The 17,132-nt window shown below is 44.2% G+C and overlaps 1 protein-coding gene across 1 annotated transcript in view; it reads right to left on the bottom strand.

Moving 5' to 3' along the window:
• Positions 1 to 965: 965 nt before the first annotated feature.
• MAP3K20 (mitogen-activated protein kinase kinase kinase 20) overlaps positions 966 to 17,132 on the bottom strand; it is a 93,346-nt gene continuing 77,179 nt past the window's right edge. The window contains exons 17-20 of the mRNA XM_051622941.1: positions 8,752 to 8,868; positions 7,178 to 7,252; positions 5,986 to 6,136; positions 966 to 2,187 (exon numbers count right to left, since the gene is read on the bottom strand). Of these exons, the coding sequence (XP_051478901.1) occupies positions 1,508 to 2,187; positions 5,986 to 6,136; positions 7,178 to 7,252; positions 8,752 to 8,868 (1,023 nt within the window). The 3' untranslated portion in view covers positions 966 to 1,507. The remainder of the gene's footprint in view (positions 2,188 to 5,985; positions 6,137 to 7,177; positions 7,253 to 8,751; positions 8,869 to 17,132) is intronic.

The following is a 17,132-nucleotide window of genomic DNA, read 5'->3' as shown; positions in this document are numbered from 1 at the left end:
TTTTCCTTCTCTTACCTTTTGTCAGAGGAAAAGGTGCTTAAATGATAGCGAGCCAGTTCCTGACACCTGTTATCAGTCGTGTCCTGCTCCATTGTTTTTTGTGGATCCTGTCCTGAATTAATGAAATGTGAATCCCAGTTCACTCTGGTAGGTACTGGGAAACCCACTGCGGGGCTCAGCCCTCAGCCGTCACTGAGGCTGGTGGGAATTAGAGGGAGGAAAGTTGCATGTACCCACAAGAGAGGTCTTGGTGTGGAACAGGGAATTAACATGTCCTTTTGAATGTCCCGAGACAGGGCTATGGTGATGGGGGTCATGAAGGGGGATACAGGCCGGCAACGTCTCTAGCATCACTCACAGCTGCATGCCAGCAAGCACCGCTTGGCATGGATGGTATGCACCACCTTGTTCAAAGGCATCTCTAATGTACAGTTTCTTGGCTTTCAGAGGGTAGCATGCATTGCTTTGGGCTCTGCTTTCTCTGTTTCTTCCTTTTTTTTCCCCTCTTGCATCTTGGGAAATGTGAACTTTTTTTTTTTTTTTTTACTTTTTAATTGTGTGAAATCAGCTTGCAGTGAAAAGGCCAAGAAGAAACTTTCCAATGACAAGTGAGTCTACAGCTGTGTCTTTGTTCTCAGTGGAGCTGAAGACCACATTAACCAGAAACTTTGCTGACCTTGTCTTTACTACCTGAAGACTGAAAGAAGTGACACAGCCTGGCCACATTTAAAAATTTAATTAAAAAATGCCTGCTGCCCCAGGGATAAACATTATCATAGACCTCGGTGGGGTTAGATGATAAAGGCAATGCCTTTTTCTCCCTCTATTTTACTTTTTTTTTTCCCAAAAAAGAATAAAGCCTAGTTTTTGTTTCTCCTGATTACCACACAGGGTATGCAACAGTGTGCTGCTCAGTGTTGTTGGGTAGCTGGTATCAGAGCTTTTAGTTAAGAATGAGGCAAGAAATTTCTGAGAGGGGATGGAAGCTGAAAGTGGAGAAGTGAAGCTACTGGAGTGGACCTGAAGAGGGATCTTCCTGTGTTCCAATTTTTTCGGACCACACTGGTCTGATAAACATACTACTTCTTCGTAAAGCCCTGGCAGAAGCAGGTTGAACAAGGAGTGAGGAGACCCCACCCAGAGTCAGACTTGGTGTCCGCAGACAGAAGCGAGGCAAGGGCAGATGGAGCAGCACAACTCCCTAATGAAGGATGAAACGGAGAGCCTTTCATAATGGCACCTGGCTGTGCCTTACTGATTTTATTACTCAAATATTAAGCAAACCAGTGGATATCAGTCAGCTGAGAACACGAGTGGCCAAAGGCAGGAGAGAAAACCAAATGAAATGCCTCAGTGCTGACTGTGGCAGGAGAGGCGGGCAGCTCTTGCCTTCCAGTGGCGGGCCAGCAAGGACGTGGCGTCCAGCTTCAGAGTGGCAAATTAAATAGGCGCAGGCGTACCTTCTCTAGATTGAATGTTCAGTTAAATAAAGGGGCAAAGTCCTCCTTCAGAACGTCCTCCGGCCCCGCCAGCTCCCCCTGGGCCTCTCCCTCCCTGTGTTGCCGACGGTCTGCCTGTGGGGCTTCTTCACATGCTGCACCTTTATCCACCCGCCCTCGCTGACTCTGCTTTCTCCTTCGCCCCTCCTGGGCTCGCTCTCGTCCTGTGGGGGCATGCCCGGGATGGCCTTGGGCTGGGGGGCGCTGCGGGGGTACCTGCGGTGCTGGGAGGCTGAGGGGGCTGCTGGCGGGGAAGTCCTGCAGGCTCTCCCCGAGTGCCGGGGGGGCACAGGGGAGCTGGTCCCGCTGCGCCGCCGGTCCGAGGAGCTGCGGGAGTGACTGCTGTGTGAGGCGTTTCTGCCTTTGCCGGCAGACCTGTCCCTCTCTGACGTGGTGTCGGAGGCTGTGCTGGAGGTGCTGCTGCCCTTCGAGTTCAGGTGGAGATTTGAGAGGTTTCTCATCAAACTGTGTGAGAGAGGAGAGGAGTTTCTGGAGTGGCTGATGGATGTGAGCTGCTGGCTGACGGGACCACGCGTCCTCCTGACAGCCGCAGCATAGGAGTCCTGGCTGTGAAGGTAGGGCAGGTAGTGGGTGACGGTGGTTGGGCTGTGGGGGTGGCTGTGCTGGTGGGAAACAGCTTTTGCTATTTGGTGCATCCGCAGCGTCTGCATCCACTGGCTGTCGATGCCTGGCAGGGAAATGGAAACAAGAGTCAACTTGCTGTGAACTGATGGAAAAGTGCTCTGATTTACTGAAGGTGAGAGGTTAGGTACCAGGGTTTCTGAAGAACCTCAATGTATCTTAAACCACCCTCTCCTTCCCAACCTTGTAGCAAACAGTCCCAGGTTTGAGTATGTTCAACATTATGAACGTAACACTGGACTTCTAAAATAGCAAGTGATGCAAGTATTTCTGATGCCAGTGCAGATTGTGGAGGTTAGACTAGAAGACACTGAACCACCCATCTGGCTGTTCAGGTGAGTTACCACTCCCACATGCCTCCCAGTGTTTTTAATCCAACCTGGTTTTAAACATTTCCTGTGATGCTCTTGTCAGCCTTGGCAGATTTCTCCACAGCTTTCATTGCAAAAGAGCCTGGAGATGTCCAGAGCAGAGATGGAGAAGGCACAGCATTGCCCTCCACCTGCATCTCTCCCAGCCGACAGTCACACCATTTGCAGCTGAGCAGAGATGGAGAGGGTGCAGACCCCAGTGCAAATCCCTGCTGTGGCAGCCAGACTCACCTCTTGCTACTCCCTTTTCTCTTCCAACTGCTACACACAACACCCAGAGCCACTTCAGTTCTTATTATTACTACAAATTCAGAAGACAATCCACTTTGCATGCTCCAGATGCTGAGTCTAAGCCCCAGCTACACCACTCTGTCCAGCTTCACGCAGAAAAATCCATGGGGAGCAGCTTAGATAATTTTGCTCTAGAGAGATTTGAATTATTTTTCCTAAAGATTGCTAGAGAAGCTTAAAGCAGCATGAACACAACTAAAATGTTTCTATCTTCAGCAGAGGACCCCAGTTCCTCTCTTGCCTTTTGCTGGTTTCCCAGGGAAAGACTTGCTATGCTGTCGGCCCTCTGCCTTTTGCTGGAATGCTGCATTTGCCATTGGGAGTTTTGTGGGAGATGGGTAGTGGCTCTGTCCCCGTTAGGACTGCTCCTGTTAAAATGTAATGGATGGTCTCTTCCATTTCTGCTTTCCCCAGTCTTTGCAAGAATCCCAAGACATTTAAATAACTTCAAATTAATGTCAAATATGTCAAAGGAAAATTGTCTTTCCTGTCCAAGTGTGAGTGTGACACTGCCACAGCTTTGGCTGCACTGAGAGATGAACCTCCTTTCACAGAAAGACAAAGGGGAATAGCCTTCTCTGATTCTTAACCTCCTTGAAAGTCCAGGTTTCAAAAGAAACATGCCTGCTGAAATGTACTTGCTAGATACCATCTCCTCTGTCGTTCCCCCGTGCCCTCCTGCCAAGGCTGTGGATATAAAACACAAACCTCAGAAACCTGGAAACACCAGGCTCAGGACTAGAGTTTGGGTCTTTGTTATCATCTCTCAGGTGGCCATCACATGCCCTGTGGGACAAGTGGCAATGCTGTCCTGAATGAGGGGCTGTTCAGTCCCTGCTGCTTACAGCCAGCTGTGGTTGCCAACCCAGGGACCAACTGCCCAGCAGAGACCTCCCAGTGTGTCCTGTGGGGCTGCCTCTCCTGGACTGGGGGGCTTCTTCCTCCTATGGCCTCTGAGCCACCAACTCTGCACACTGAATTAAATGCTCTGTGTGGCAGCCCACAGAGGCACTGCTAGTTGTTTTAGCCTCCTAGGTAGGTATTACCCTTACTTTTGTGTTTGGATTTGGTGCTGTTTTAAGCCTGGGGTAGGTGGTCTGGTAAAGAAGACAGGCCAGAAGTTTTGCTAGAGCTGAGGCACAGCTTTCACGCTGCTGGTAACCCACCTCCTCTGAACTGTGCCTATTCACTTGGCAGCTGACTATATGTTAGTGCCTTCATGTAACTCCTCCATGTGTCAGAGGGACAGACAAGCTCTGTCATAGCTCACAGCAAAAAATGAAAGCAACTTAGCTTGCTGCAGCAGAGCCAACCTGTGAAGATACAACACCACACTTCTGTACGGCTGTATGGCTCATCATCCCAAAACCAGGGTAACCTTCACCAACAGGGCTAATCTGCAGTGAAGATGTATCTTCTAGGACATGGTCTACACTACAAAACACTGTTGAGTTGCAAATGGATCACAAATGCTTAGGAATAAGAACATTAATTTTAGATGTGTCTGTAGTCTAAATGCAGCACCTCTCAATTCACAAGGCCACTTTGGTCCATTTGGCAGTATAGTGCTATATAATCGGAGAAGTTCACCCTTCACTGACTGGTGTCTTTTTCCAGCTCCTCTGCTGCCCCTCAGCTGCCCCAACTCAAACATTTCTGCAGCCCTACTGTGAACTTGATCAGAAAAGTGACTTTGGTTAACAAAACGCCTTTACAAGAACAGCAAATCTTGAAGGCAAAAGTGTGCTACAGTCAACTGGGTTGAGTTTGACTATGTCAGTGGCATACTTTAGTTAGGAAATGAAGACAGCAGTGTAGAGCCCATTGCATTATTAAATGTATCTCACAGAACAAGTCAAGCCCCGGAACTGTAATGAACACTATTCCAGCAGTCAGGTAATGATGAGCCAGGGCTGGCCTGAACAGGCAGGCGGAGCTGTTGAAGAAAAGCACAGTGGGAAGACTTCCACTCTTCCTCACAGCAGAGCAAGCTGTCAGGTGCACCTGTGGGGTCTGCCAGGCTGCCCACAGGGGGCTCTTTGCCACCCCAGAGGCTGCTTCTGAGGCTACAGCCTTGGTATGTGTGTCCCGTGCAAGAGTGCTGGCCATAGCAAGAGCAATGTGCACCCACACACCTCTTCCAGAAGGTGCCCTGTGTCTGAGCACAACATCTGCGCAAAGCCGTCTGTGCGCTGGGTGGGTGAGAGAAGAGCAGAAGGTGACAGCTGGCCAAAACATCCTTGTTGAGTTTGGGTTGCAGGGAGAGAAAGCCAGGATAAAAGCTGCTGAAAGCACTGGCTCCCAAAATCCTCAAAGCAGCTGTGTAAAACTCCATTATTCCCAATAGATGGAGGGTAGAGACGTGTGACATTGTCTCCTTTCCCAGCAGCTGCCTTTCTGACATCCTGGATAAGAGACACATCTTCACCCCAGGCCCTGCACATTTTGTTTGGGCACTGTAATTCAGTCCAAATCCTTCTCCTACATCAATACACTTGGCTCCACAAAGCTGAGCACTCTCTTGTCTTAGCAAAGAGGGGCAGATTTGCCAGCTAAACTTCTGATCCAGCTTCCACAAGAAGACTTTGGAGAAGAGCAGGCCTGCCACCATGGAAAGCCCACCATGGATGTGTATGCATATGCCAACAAAGAGGGGAAGAAGCCCAGACCATAGGCAGGAACACCTCTCCCAGTCACCTAATACACTGGAGGGGAGTAAAAAGGTTGACCCAGGGCCAATCCAAGGAAGGGGTTGAAAAAGTGTATTTAAGGATGCTTACTACTGGAAGATGTGAAGCATTCAGGGTTTTGGAGCAGAAGGATCTGAGCTCCATTTCAGATGTTGATGTGCAACTGCAAGTGATTACAGTAGACCTAAGATTTGTAGCAAATCCCCAAGGACTGCTTCCAGCTTGCTTCCTATAGAAGGATACAGGTCTTTCCCCTTAAATCACATTGTGATATAGAACATGTTAATTCCCCAAGTTTAGCCTTTAAGCTAAGTCAGACATGCCAGGGTGTTCCTGCATGCATCTACAAAGACATGACAGGGACCACAATGCCAGCTGTCACTGCAAGATAGTGCTCTCTTGTTGGAACAGAATAATGGCATTAACTTTTTGCTGTGCTTCCCATATATGGCTTGCCCATGTCAGCTATCAAGTTTGCGTGTACTGACTTACTTGAGTCGGACCTGCTCCGTGAATTCCCCTCCGAGTTGGAGACTGAGGTTTGTATCATGAGCTGTACTGTCTCAACCTCATCCTGTGCTTTCACCTTGCTCCAGCAGATAGCTTGGATGTGCCTGGTGGTTTTGGGAGCTTTAACATCGCTCTGCTCAGGAAGGACATAACAAGCATGAGGACATAATGCACATGAGGACATAACAACACACAATCCACGAAGCTCTCCTTGAGGGAGCTTCCACTAGTGCCCTGGCAGCAGCAACATTTTCAATCTAGAGTCTAATTTGCAAAACCACTTAGCCAGTTCTCAAATATTTTTAGACTCCAGATAATTTTGGCTGGTATTTTGTGATTATGCTAAAAATGTGGTAGTGAATAACTGTTTCAATTCATGTACCATGTGGAGAAAAGATCTGCAGGCCCTCCTGTACAAACGCAAAGTATTTTACTACTTTTATTAATGCAAGCATCAAATGGGCAGTGCTTTCTGCTAAAAGATATAGGTATTTTTTTAATGGAGTATCAAGCTCTTCAATTTGTTGTTAAGGGCCTATGACTCCTGTGAGAAACTTCAGCTGAAAGAAACTATTTTCTTCATTTCTGAGACAGGCAAGCAAGGTGCAGTATTTCCCTGTCTCTCCATCACTGCTTAAATCCTTGCTCAGGACAGAGGTGGAATCTCAATTATTAGCCTCCTTATGATGCACAGCATTGGTCTTTATAAAAAACAAAACCAAACAAAACACAAAACCCAACACTTTTTTAAGTTACTGCAAACTCTTTTTACAAAGGCTAATTTCTATCACATTAAATTGTCTTCCAGGTTTTATCTTATTTTGCTCTTGACTTCTCACATTTTTCTTCTCCTGTTGCTTCTCAGTTCTCCTAATTAGCACTTCATTGAAAAGGTAAAAAAATCCCAGCCTCTTCAAGTAACACAGACAACACTGACCATTAGATTTCAAGAAAAAGGAGTTTTCATCCTTGAGAAAAAGAACTGTCCCAGGCAACAGTCTGAGGACATTGTCTCTGTAAACTTCATTCAGCTTTTGCTTTGAATTTTATATTTTGCAATTAATTACAGGCTGCTGAGACTTGATTATAGGATATAATAAAGCCAGAGGATGTTATTTCCACACCAGGTTTTATCTTGGAGAAACAATTTTTTTATTTGTTTCTTAGAGCTTACCTCATATGTAACAACACATTCTACAGACTGGTGTTCTTCTATCCCCACAATCCATTTCTCCATTACAAATGGTGGCTGAAAAAAACATGGTGGGAGTTTTATAAGGTGGTCTTCATCTCCTGATTATTTCTAAAACACCTCAAAGATATTCCAACATTTTCTTTTTTTCATCCATTTACATATTGCTAACATCAATACTTCTCTTAAAATCTTATGAGATGAAGCAATGTATTTTGGAATGTCTTACTGCCTTGTTTACAAAAGGAAACTGAGAAGACATTTCTATAAATAACAGACAGTAAGAAAGACAACATGGAATATTTTCATGGAGGTATAAACCTTTTTCATTTTTGTGCATGTATATTTTTTTCTGCTAGACTTGCAGAGTCCAGGAGGAAGAAATAACTAGAGATTCTTGGAGATACTCCCTGACAGATATAAAATTGTTGATGTATATGAAAAGCTAATGTTACTGTATCTGGTTATTAGTTTATTTAATTTTAAGCCTTTAAAAAAGTAAAATGTTGGAGAAGAAAATTAAACAGAAAACTATTTTGGAACAAAATAATGACAATAAAAATAACAATAATAATTTAAGAAATCACAAGCTTTGTTCCATAAATCACTAACTATAAAAATCACATTAGTGTGAATTAAATATGAGAATCCTTTTGGGCAATACTCATAATTTCACATTGTCCCTAAAATTCTGACTGTTGAGAAATTGATTTTCAGTTTTTTCTTTAGAAAAAATAACCAAAGCTTCCCTCAGAATTTTGCCCAAAAAAATCACAGTTAAAAGCAATCAGGAATTTTGGGGATTTTAACAGTGCACATTAGAACAGCAGTCTAATTGGTAATCAAGCTGTATATTTTTTCATTTAAAAATTTATTTGGTTAGCTATTATCAAGTGAAGCATATTAATAAAAAGAAACAACTAAATTAACAGCAAACAGAATGCCCACAGCATTAACAAAGCTTCTGTTGCTTGTGGTGAAAGCAGCCTAAATACTGGCTGGTAAATATTTACAGGCAGGTTCTCAAACAAGGTAAAATGCCCAGTGACTCTGAATTGCAGATGTTCAATGCTGTACTGTATGTTGATGGGTGTCAGTCTTTGCAAACCATCGTTGCATGAAAGAGGGAGTTTTAGAACCGTGTTAAAGTTCTAAAACCACATCCAAAAAAACCCCAAAAAAACCAAACCCAGGCAAATCACATGAAATTTCAAATTGGAACATTTAAATAACTTTCTTCTCTCGAAAATAAAAGCAATTTTAAAAATATTTTTTTTCTTTAAAAAGAGTAAAAAATTCAGATTATAACATGGAATTAAAACAAGAACATACAAATTAGTTCCTTCTCTTCATTTTTATTGTTAACATTATTGTCAGCTTAAAAGAGAACCAAAATACCTAACTCCTATTATGATACAAATCCATTTAAAATGTGCATTTTATTTAAAAGCTGTCAAGAGATTGAGCTTCTGCAAGCACAAAAGTCGACTGCTGTGGTATTTTAATGTCTTTGTTTGAGATCTGTGAATTCGTGAAAGCTTTAAGGCTGTAAATACCTTTGTCATCTTTAAAATCTCTACATCAGGTAGGTTAGTGTTGAATGTCACATCTTTTATGTAGGTTATTGCAATTTCATCCCCGTCCATCTCCATGTACATTTTCCATTTACAATCCTATGAATAATAAAAAAAGAATGCTGGATTGCTATAATACAAATAAAAAACCCCCACAAAACCTGAAATGAAACAAAACTGAAAGCCAAAATAACCCAAAACCTAATCCTCAATATATGGGGGAAAAAAATAACCAAAGAACAGACAAGGGCCATACACGTATTTTGGGATATGCATGCTTTCCAGTAAAAGTGTTGATAATGGGTTCTCGTTTGTTCTCCTCTTAGCTCACCCTGAGACAGTCGCCACAGTTGACAGGTCTGGATATCTCCAGAGGTTCGGATCCCCTGAGGGTCCCAGGAGGATGGTGGCTTCACCCATCTGGATGGACAGCCTGTTGGAGTGGGCGGTGTGGGAGCTCTGCACACCCATGGCAGTGGAGGCAGCAGTGGGAGCTGCCACCCAGGGTCACAGCCAGCCTCAAGGACATCTTCCCAGGGAACCCAGGAACAAATGCCCAGAGGGTCTTTGAAACATCATTACAACAGTTACTCAAATAATGGACAAGAGGATGAGCTGGTTATTACAGCTCAATTATTTCAGATACTGAGTGCCCAGTGAGGCACTGAGCATCTTCAACTTCTGTTCACCTCCACCATTAATGACAAGCAAGCTCAGCTTAGAAAATAATCATAGTAGGTCTAATAGACCAAAGCAATGAAAGGTATCCTTAAATAATCCCATGGGCTAAACATGGGGCCAACATCCAACACTCCGCGTAAGTGTGAGCCTGCAACAGGCTGACAGCTCTGGCAGCATTCTGCAGGACATCCCATACAGGCTGACTGCTAGGACTGGGGTCCGTGTCTGTGGCCAGAGAGGCTCCTTCTGGGGACAAACCAGCCAACACTTGCTGGTGTGCCTGGCAGGTGCTTCAGGGATTAGATACTGTCCAGTGTACTAAGCTCCTCCAAAACTCAGTCCCGAGGGACAACAGGGCTGCTGTGGAGTGTCTCCACCTCCATGCAGGAGGGAGGGGATCTGCCCTTCACAGAGGCAGGAGCTTCTCTTCCAGGATGGTCTGTGTCCACCACAAGCTACTGGCTGGGCAAGTGTGGTCCCAGTGTTTGTGGGAGAGAGTCTTCTCCTCAATTCTACTCAGGAAAATGCAAAACCTTTCAATGGAGACACAGATGGCCGCTTAGGGCCAAGGGCTTGCGTAGGCATTTATTTGCACACACAAACTTACAGCAGCCGAAAAAGTATCTGTTTGCACATGCGATTATCTGGTAGTGTTTGCACGTGCATCTCTCATAAATGTAACGTAGGAGCTCAGCTCTCTGAAGTCTCAAAGCTTTCAATCAGGCATTGAATTGGCAATTCCAAGATAAAAGAAAACTGGAGTATAATCATTTCCGAATCGCAACAACAAATTATGCTTATGAAAGCGTTTGGCCCTGTGTGTCCATCTGTCCCCATTGAAAGCTTCCACGTTTTACAAGCAGAGTGGATGTGCGGGTTGGTTTTCACATCACCCCTGGTGCAAGTCTGAGCAATGGGAACCATGGTCCACTGGGCAGGGCACCAGTCCGAGACTCAGAGACACTGAATTCAGTTTCCAGTTCTGCTGTCAGCTTCCTACACAACCTGATAAGGCACCAAAGTCGTTCTGTGCCTCCACTTGCTAATCATAGACTGTATCTCTTTGCACATCCTCTTTCTGTCCTGCTTTTTTGGGTTGTGAGCTAACCTAGGGTTATGTCTGTCTATTCCCAGGTAGACATAGTGGGACACACCAGCCCTGATGTCAGCTGAGGACGGTACATGCTATGTGACTGAACCACAACAGTGGCGCAAGTTGTCTTTGACTCCTCGTCTCTCAAACTGTGATCCTCTCCCTGTCCACACCATCCTTGTTGCCAAACATTTTTGCAGAACCTCCCAGATTCATGCTACCTGGATTCCCTATTGCAGATCAAACTTGAGGTTAGAGACAAGACGCTTCATGACATTTCTAAGTTTTAGAAAAGAATAAAACATTGACATACAAGACTATCCTCTAGTTAACTCAGTGATTCTCCTGCTGTGAGACCAGTACCAAGCACCCAGAGCCAGAGCTGCATGCACCTTGTGCAGGGCTCCTGTGCCTTCACAACTCAGGATTTTCTGCTGTTCACTCACATGTCCCTACAGACCAGATCTGACAAATATGAGCTTGTTTTAATAAACAATGTAAATCAAATTACCATCTCTAAAGAAAAGGCTGACAGGCTGTGTAAATCCAGGGTCTGGCAGGCAGTGGGCACCTGCCCGCACTCGGCCTCTTGCTGGATCTGCTGTGCACGCAGGAACCCTCTCTGTGTGGGAACAAATCAGGCTGCCCCATGCAGCTGTGGATGCAGGAGCCCTGCAGAAACACTGCCTTCCCCGGCTCTGAACTGCAGCTTCGGAGAAAGAAATACACTCTCCTGTCCTTCAAACCCAGCCCTCAAACCTTCAAGACTCCTTAGAGTTGTCTCCAGCCACACCACACAAATACCAAAGGGCAAAACTAAGTATACCCTGTCTGGTCACTCAAAAATATATGTCTCATTTTATTTGCAAAGGTTTTCATTTTGCTTTATTGTAAAACCATCAGTGGAAATGGGAAAGAAAGAAAGAACGAAAGACAGGGAAATAGAGAGGAGAGAAAGGGAAGGAGAGGTTGGGAGAAACAGAGAAAAGACATAAAACACAGAAAGAGAGAAGCAAGGAAGGAAAAGGAAGAAGAAAAGACAGCAGCTAGGTGACTTCTGAATCAATTTTTGGGAAATATCTAAGATAAGTAGATACTAGTAAGATCTACTATGTTAGGTTGCTACTTATCTTATAAGCTTGGTAACCATTTTGTTCAACCACTCAAATAGCGCAAGATTTGTGTGCTGCAGAAAGGGACATATTTCCTTGTTAACCAGTAGAATTCAAAGTTCTTATTTAGCAATTCATAGGAGAGAGATGCTTAGCCACTTAAGCAAAAATTTGGCTAGAATAACCAAGTATACATATTTAAATTCCTTGATGAATCGGAGCAATAAGATTTCTTGGATCAAGACTACACTTAGTGCTAGACATATGTGGGAAAATAATTTGGAAATGTTTTGTTCAAAATGTCTAGCTAATAAATGTACTCACACAAGTCCTTCAAAGAGATTTCCCTAGACATCTTGTAATTAAAAAATTAAAATACCTCCCAATATTTACCTGCTCAATTTTGATTTAAATAAAAAATCTCAGCTTTTTTTTTTTTTTTTAATAATCTGGTTCCAGAACCAAGAGGCACAATCAGCCAAACTCTGAGTGAAAAACATTCCAATGAACACTTTGACAAAGCAAATAAATCAGCAGCCTCTGCAAATGATTGTAGAAAAGAAAAGCAAATAGCACATGTATTTTGAGCTACTCCTCAGCTTCAAAATAGAAAATAAGACCACTTTAAAAATTAAGTCTCCAGCTTACTGTGGTGACAATACTCCTTTAACTCCATAATGCGCTGACATCTGCAACAAAAAGCAAAAAGGAAATGAAAAAGATCAGGCACAGGCTTTAAACAACAAACATCTCTCCTGCAACAACAGCTTAAAACTCTTGCTGGGGAGACACCTCATTTTTCAAGGAGGTCCAAATCCAGGATTCGTTTTAAAATCAGTGGTTGCAATAAACTTTTTTTTTTTTTAAGACTGAAGAAAAAATGGAAACAGCATTGTAGCAGGGAGCTGGATATTAGAAGAAAAGTAAGATGTAACGCAAGATGAAACAAATATGAAAAAAACTGTTGTTCATGCTGGTACTAAAAGTAGTAGCATGTTGATGATTTAGGTCCCCAGAAGCTCCTTTACATTCTTATCTATTATCTGTCTCAGCTGCTGAAACCTGCTGTTTTAAAGGCATTAGAGTTGAACATCCAGTAACAGCACTTGGGTTATTTATCATTATGTATCACCCTGCTACACTATATTTTATTATTCTGGATTTAAAGGAAGATAACACAATTATGGTTAATTTGCTTCTCTTCTTTATATATATAGTGTCATGACCCACCACGGCTTTGTCCCATGAGATATTTTTAACCAAAAAGAAATCCACAAGAAACTCTCCCTAAAAATTCCATTAATAACCTCTTGTAGTGTGTATAGGTTGCAGGGTCTGGAACTAAGAATGTTTTAATCTCTTCAGCAAAACAATGTCTCATAATGATGTACAGGACTATTGCTGCACTGATGAAGAATCATACATAATTCAGCACCTTTCACTTGGCACCACTGTGATATCCTCATTAGCAGTGGCTCACAGTGGCTGTCAGATGGTGTCCATGCGAATGCAGGCATTATATTGTCTTTGAGATGTGCAGCTGCTTCCATGACACTGCCAGTATATAAAAACATGACGCCAGTTTGTTTTATTTAGTGCTAAACCTTCCAGTTTGTAAAAACAAGGCTGACACAGAGCCTGACATGAGGCAGTGAAAATAATTAGCTCTCATTTTCTCAGCCTCCTATTTCCTTCTCCCCGCTGTGTTCTCTTTCCACTAAACCACCACATGTCAGTCGAAATGGGAGGCAATTAGTGGGCTCATTTCAGTCCCCACAACTGTGCTGAAAAGAAAGTATTTATGATGGCACAATGAACAGCTGAAAGATTAAATAACATTTGCCTTTTGAAAAGAAAATGACTTCTAGCTAAATGGGCAATTTTTGATTATTCTCAAACAAGCTTAGAGTAGTTGGTTTTTAAAATACAAGAAAGGAAAATGAGTCATTTTTAGGTGAAAGAATCAAATAAAACTTGACACAGTAATGCAAATAACTGATGTTTTATTGCAAAATATGTAAATGTGTTATACCCTTAACAATGGCTGGTGTCTCAGGTCAGGGCAGGCTGCTGCCAGCCAGGCTCCAGCGAGAGAAGGTGGCTCTGCTGCCAGTTTTGTTTCAGCTGTGCAGGCAGAAAGAAAACAGGGGTGGAGGGGAGGCCTTCCGAGAGAGATAGTCTCAAAACGTACAAAACAAAGCAAGCAAAAGATATATTTATGTTATCAGTTGCCTGGGTGCCTCCTGTGACAGCCGGAGCCCTTACTCCTCCACAAGGCAACAGGCACTTGCTGGAGCTCTGCCTGGAGAAGCACGAGGCCTTTTTAACACCTACACAGACCACCCAGCAGTACCAAAAACACTTGTCCCCTGACAGCGCCCTTCCTGAAGATCCAGCGCTGCAAAGCTCTGTGCCGCCACGCAGGGGACACGGCGGTAAATACCGGGAGCTGCCCGGGAAGCAGGGCTGGCAGCAGCCGGGAAGCAGGGCTGGCAGCAGCCGCGAAGCAGGGCTGGCAGCAGCCGGGACGGGAGGTCGGCGGCAACAGGGGTCCTGAGCCTGGCCGTGGCCTTTCCCAAAAGCTGCCCCTGCCGTGTGATCAGGAGCACACGGGGACTGCTGCAGCCGTGGGCATCGCCCTCCAGACGAGCAGCCTGCTTGTGGCAGCAGGACTGCAAAGGTGGAAGGGTGGAAAACACGAGACCCTTCCCCGAGGGCTGCATGGGTGCCCTCCCGTGCTGTCGGAGCCAGCCCTGTCCTCTGGTGGCACTTCTGCCAGCTGCCTGCGGGAACAATGTGTGGAGCCCTGCAGGCACCACGTCCCCACCCATGGTGGAGATACAGCTCACACATGGGGGCTGCTGCGGGAGGTCAGCTGTGGGGACAATGCTGTGCAGGGGCTCAGGAAAGGCACGGCAGGGCTGCTGGACATGTCCTGTGCATGCTGGGGACAGAGGCTCCTCTTCCAGGCTTTTGTCTGGAGAGGACACATGCCAAGCCTACAGACCACTGGGAACCTGGCTGAGCTTCTGCAGTCGTATCTGTGACCGAGGCTGCATGCATGAGAGACAACGGGTGGAAGGCAGCAAGTTAATTCAGAGTGGCCAAGGTATAAAAATAAAGCTTGAGAGTAAAAAGTCTAGAGAGTCAAGTGAGCGAATTACCTAGCTGAAAAAATCTGTATGACTCTTGAGGATTATGGAATAATTTCTGATGGGAATCCCTGCCTCAGCACTGCCTACACAAGGATTTTAAAAGGTGTTTGCTTGAGTTTGACCTTAGCTACACATGGATGCTACAGCTGGAGAAATGCCAGTGGAGGTGGTCAAATTATACCAGCTCCACCTCATGTAAAAACAATATATAGTCCAGGAAAGCCTCTTTGAAAGAAAAGCAGCTCAGATCACCTGCACTAAACTTCTAACACCCTATCAGCCATCCACCTCCCCAGCAGATCCCATTAACCAGTTCTTAAGGATGCTTGTTAAATAATGGCTGTGGTTTTATTTTACAACTTAGGTTGCTTTTTTTTTCCTTCACAAAGTATTTACCCCTTTATGGACAAAAGGAGCAAATCTATGAAAATGGCACACAAACACAGCTACTCTGATTCATGCATTAACTATCAGTCTTTGGTAGTGAAAGGACTGTGCTTTGAGATGTAATTAAAGAGAGGGGCTTTCAAAGACAAGATTTTGACATAAGGTTAAATAATCCCATGTTTTAAAGTCAAGATACTTGCAAGTATCTTGCAAAGGAAGGGTCAGATGAAACCAATTCCTCTTCCAACTTCACGTCCTGAAGTGGGTTAAAATACCTTCAGAGCATGGGGAATATGTAAGACTGAAAAACTACAAAGCTGCAATTTTAAATTTTAGACCTCAGCCCTTGCTTTATTTTTTGCCACCATTAGCATGTGAGGAGTACCTTACACAGCAAATTAAACTGGTGATGTTATATCACATCTGTCGGAACTATTAATTATTTTCAATAAAGTAAAGAAAGGTTTTATGAGCTTTGATGTAGTGGGAGGGTGGAAAGGAAGAAGCAGCAGAAATGGTCTTAACCACTTGTGAAACTGCATTCCAGTTACAACTATTTCAGTACCATTTTGTCTAGTACTGCCTGCATTTTGCCAGCCCCAGTTTCTCCACATGAAGAACTGGTCACACTGTCTCTCTAAAGTAGTCTTAATATTATATTCACTTTTGCACTACACATTGAAATAATAGCAATAAAATATATCCCAGTTTGGATATTCAAGGCTAGAAAATAGTTCACAGTTAGCAGATGGTTTTGAAAAGGATCTGCTCCTTACCTTGTCAAAGGGAGTGAGAGGTAACTGGGGAAAAATAAGGCAAAATGGTGAGCCAACTTCAAGGCTTTGTGTTTGGATATAGGTCAGATTGTGCCACACTCAGTAAGAAATTAAAACATTCAAAAGCATGGTGAAATCTGCCCTTTTGAGGACCAAAACTAAAGAATGCATCAACAGGAGACAAAAAGACTGTGAACCATCCCTCTTAAGGGACTGGGGGATTCATCAGTGAAGCACTGGCACAGCTCAGGCATGTTTCCCTGATTGGGAAATTTTAATGAGCCACCTAGGATGAGAAAGCCATTGAAAATTCTCTCTGAGGTTCTCCGAATCAGCTCAAGCCACAATTGCCAGGGTTTGTTTTTTTACCCTCTTTGGTACCTTGGAGTTAATTGGTTCTCACCCCTCCCCCCCCCTTTTTTTTTTGTGGGAAAAAATAATATAAAATGTCTAAATCCATCACCTTTAAGCTCAATGGGAATTGTGTACAGCAAGGTCATTAAAAGGAAGTGAATGGAAGTAACCACATAACTCAAACTGCAAGAGTTGGAAAAGAAACCTCTAAAAACCAGGTTAGCTTTGCAGCGCTCACTCCTGATGCATTCGGAGAGCACACAGGTCAACTGAGCTTTCATCACCTCCAAAGATGCAGCTAAAAAGGGAAGGAAACTGTAATGAAATGACTGCATCTGTCAGCTGATGGAAACCAACATAATCCCACTAGAAGATGCATTTTAAATTAGGTAACAAATCCGAGGCTAGTAAAGTAATGTACTGGGAAGTCAATGTTTCATTCAATGTGCAGAAAAGGCTGAACATTCAATCCTGAAATACGTCCATCAGGACCCTTGCTAAAAAGCACTGGCATTCCTAAGGCCCTTAAGTTTCTGCCCACTTACAGAGAAGGTGCACTGGCTGTGCCTATGGGTTTGGTGCAGTGACAGGAAGAGGAGACCTGTGTTCTGAGGAATGATCTTTACACCTGAGATTTTACTGTGCTCTGACCAGACAAATGCATCTGAATTAACCTGTACCCCTCAAATGGTTTCTGGGTCCTGGACCAGCTTGTCCAGCACTTTCATGCCCTGTGGCATTGCAGTATGTCCCGCTGCATGCCGAGACTGCTCCCACACCAGAGCTTTAGTTCAGATCAGGAGCG

This window comes from Apus apus, chromosome 6 (genome assembly GCF_020740795.1).
Source record: "Apus apus isolate bApuApu2 chromosome 6, bApuApu2.pri.cur, whole genome shotgun sequence".
Lineage (NCBI taxonomy): Eukaryota > Metazoa > Chordata > Aves > Apodiformes > Apodidae > Apus > Apus apus.
Note: the sequence above shows the minus strand (reverse complement) of the source record. Positions and strands in the feature narration are given on the sequence as shown.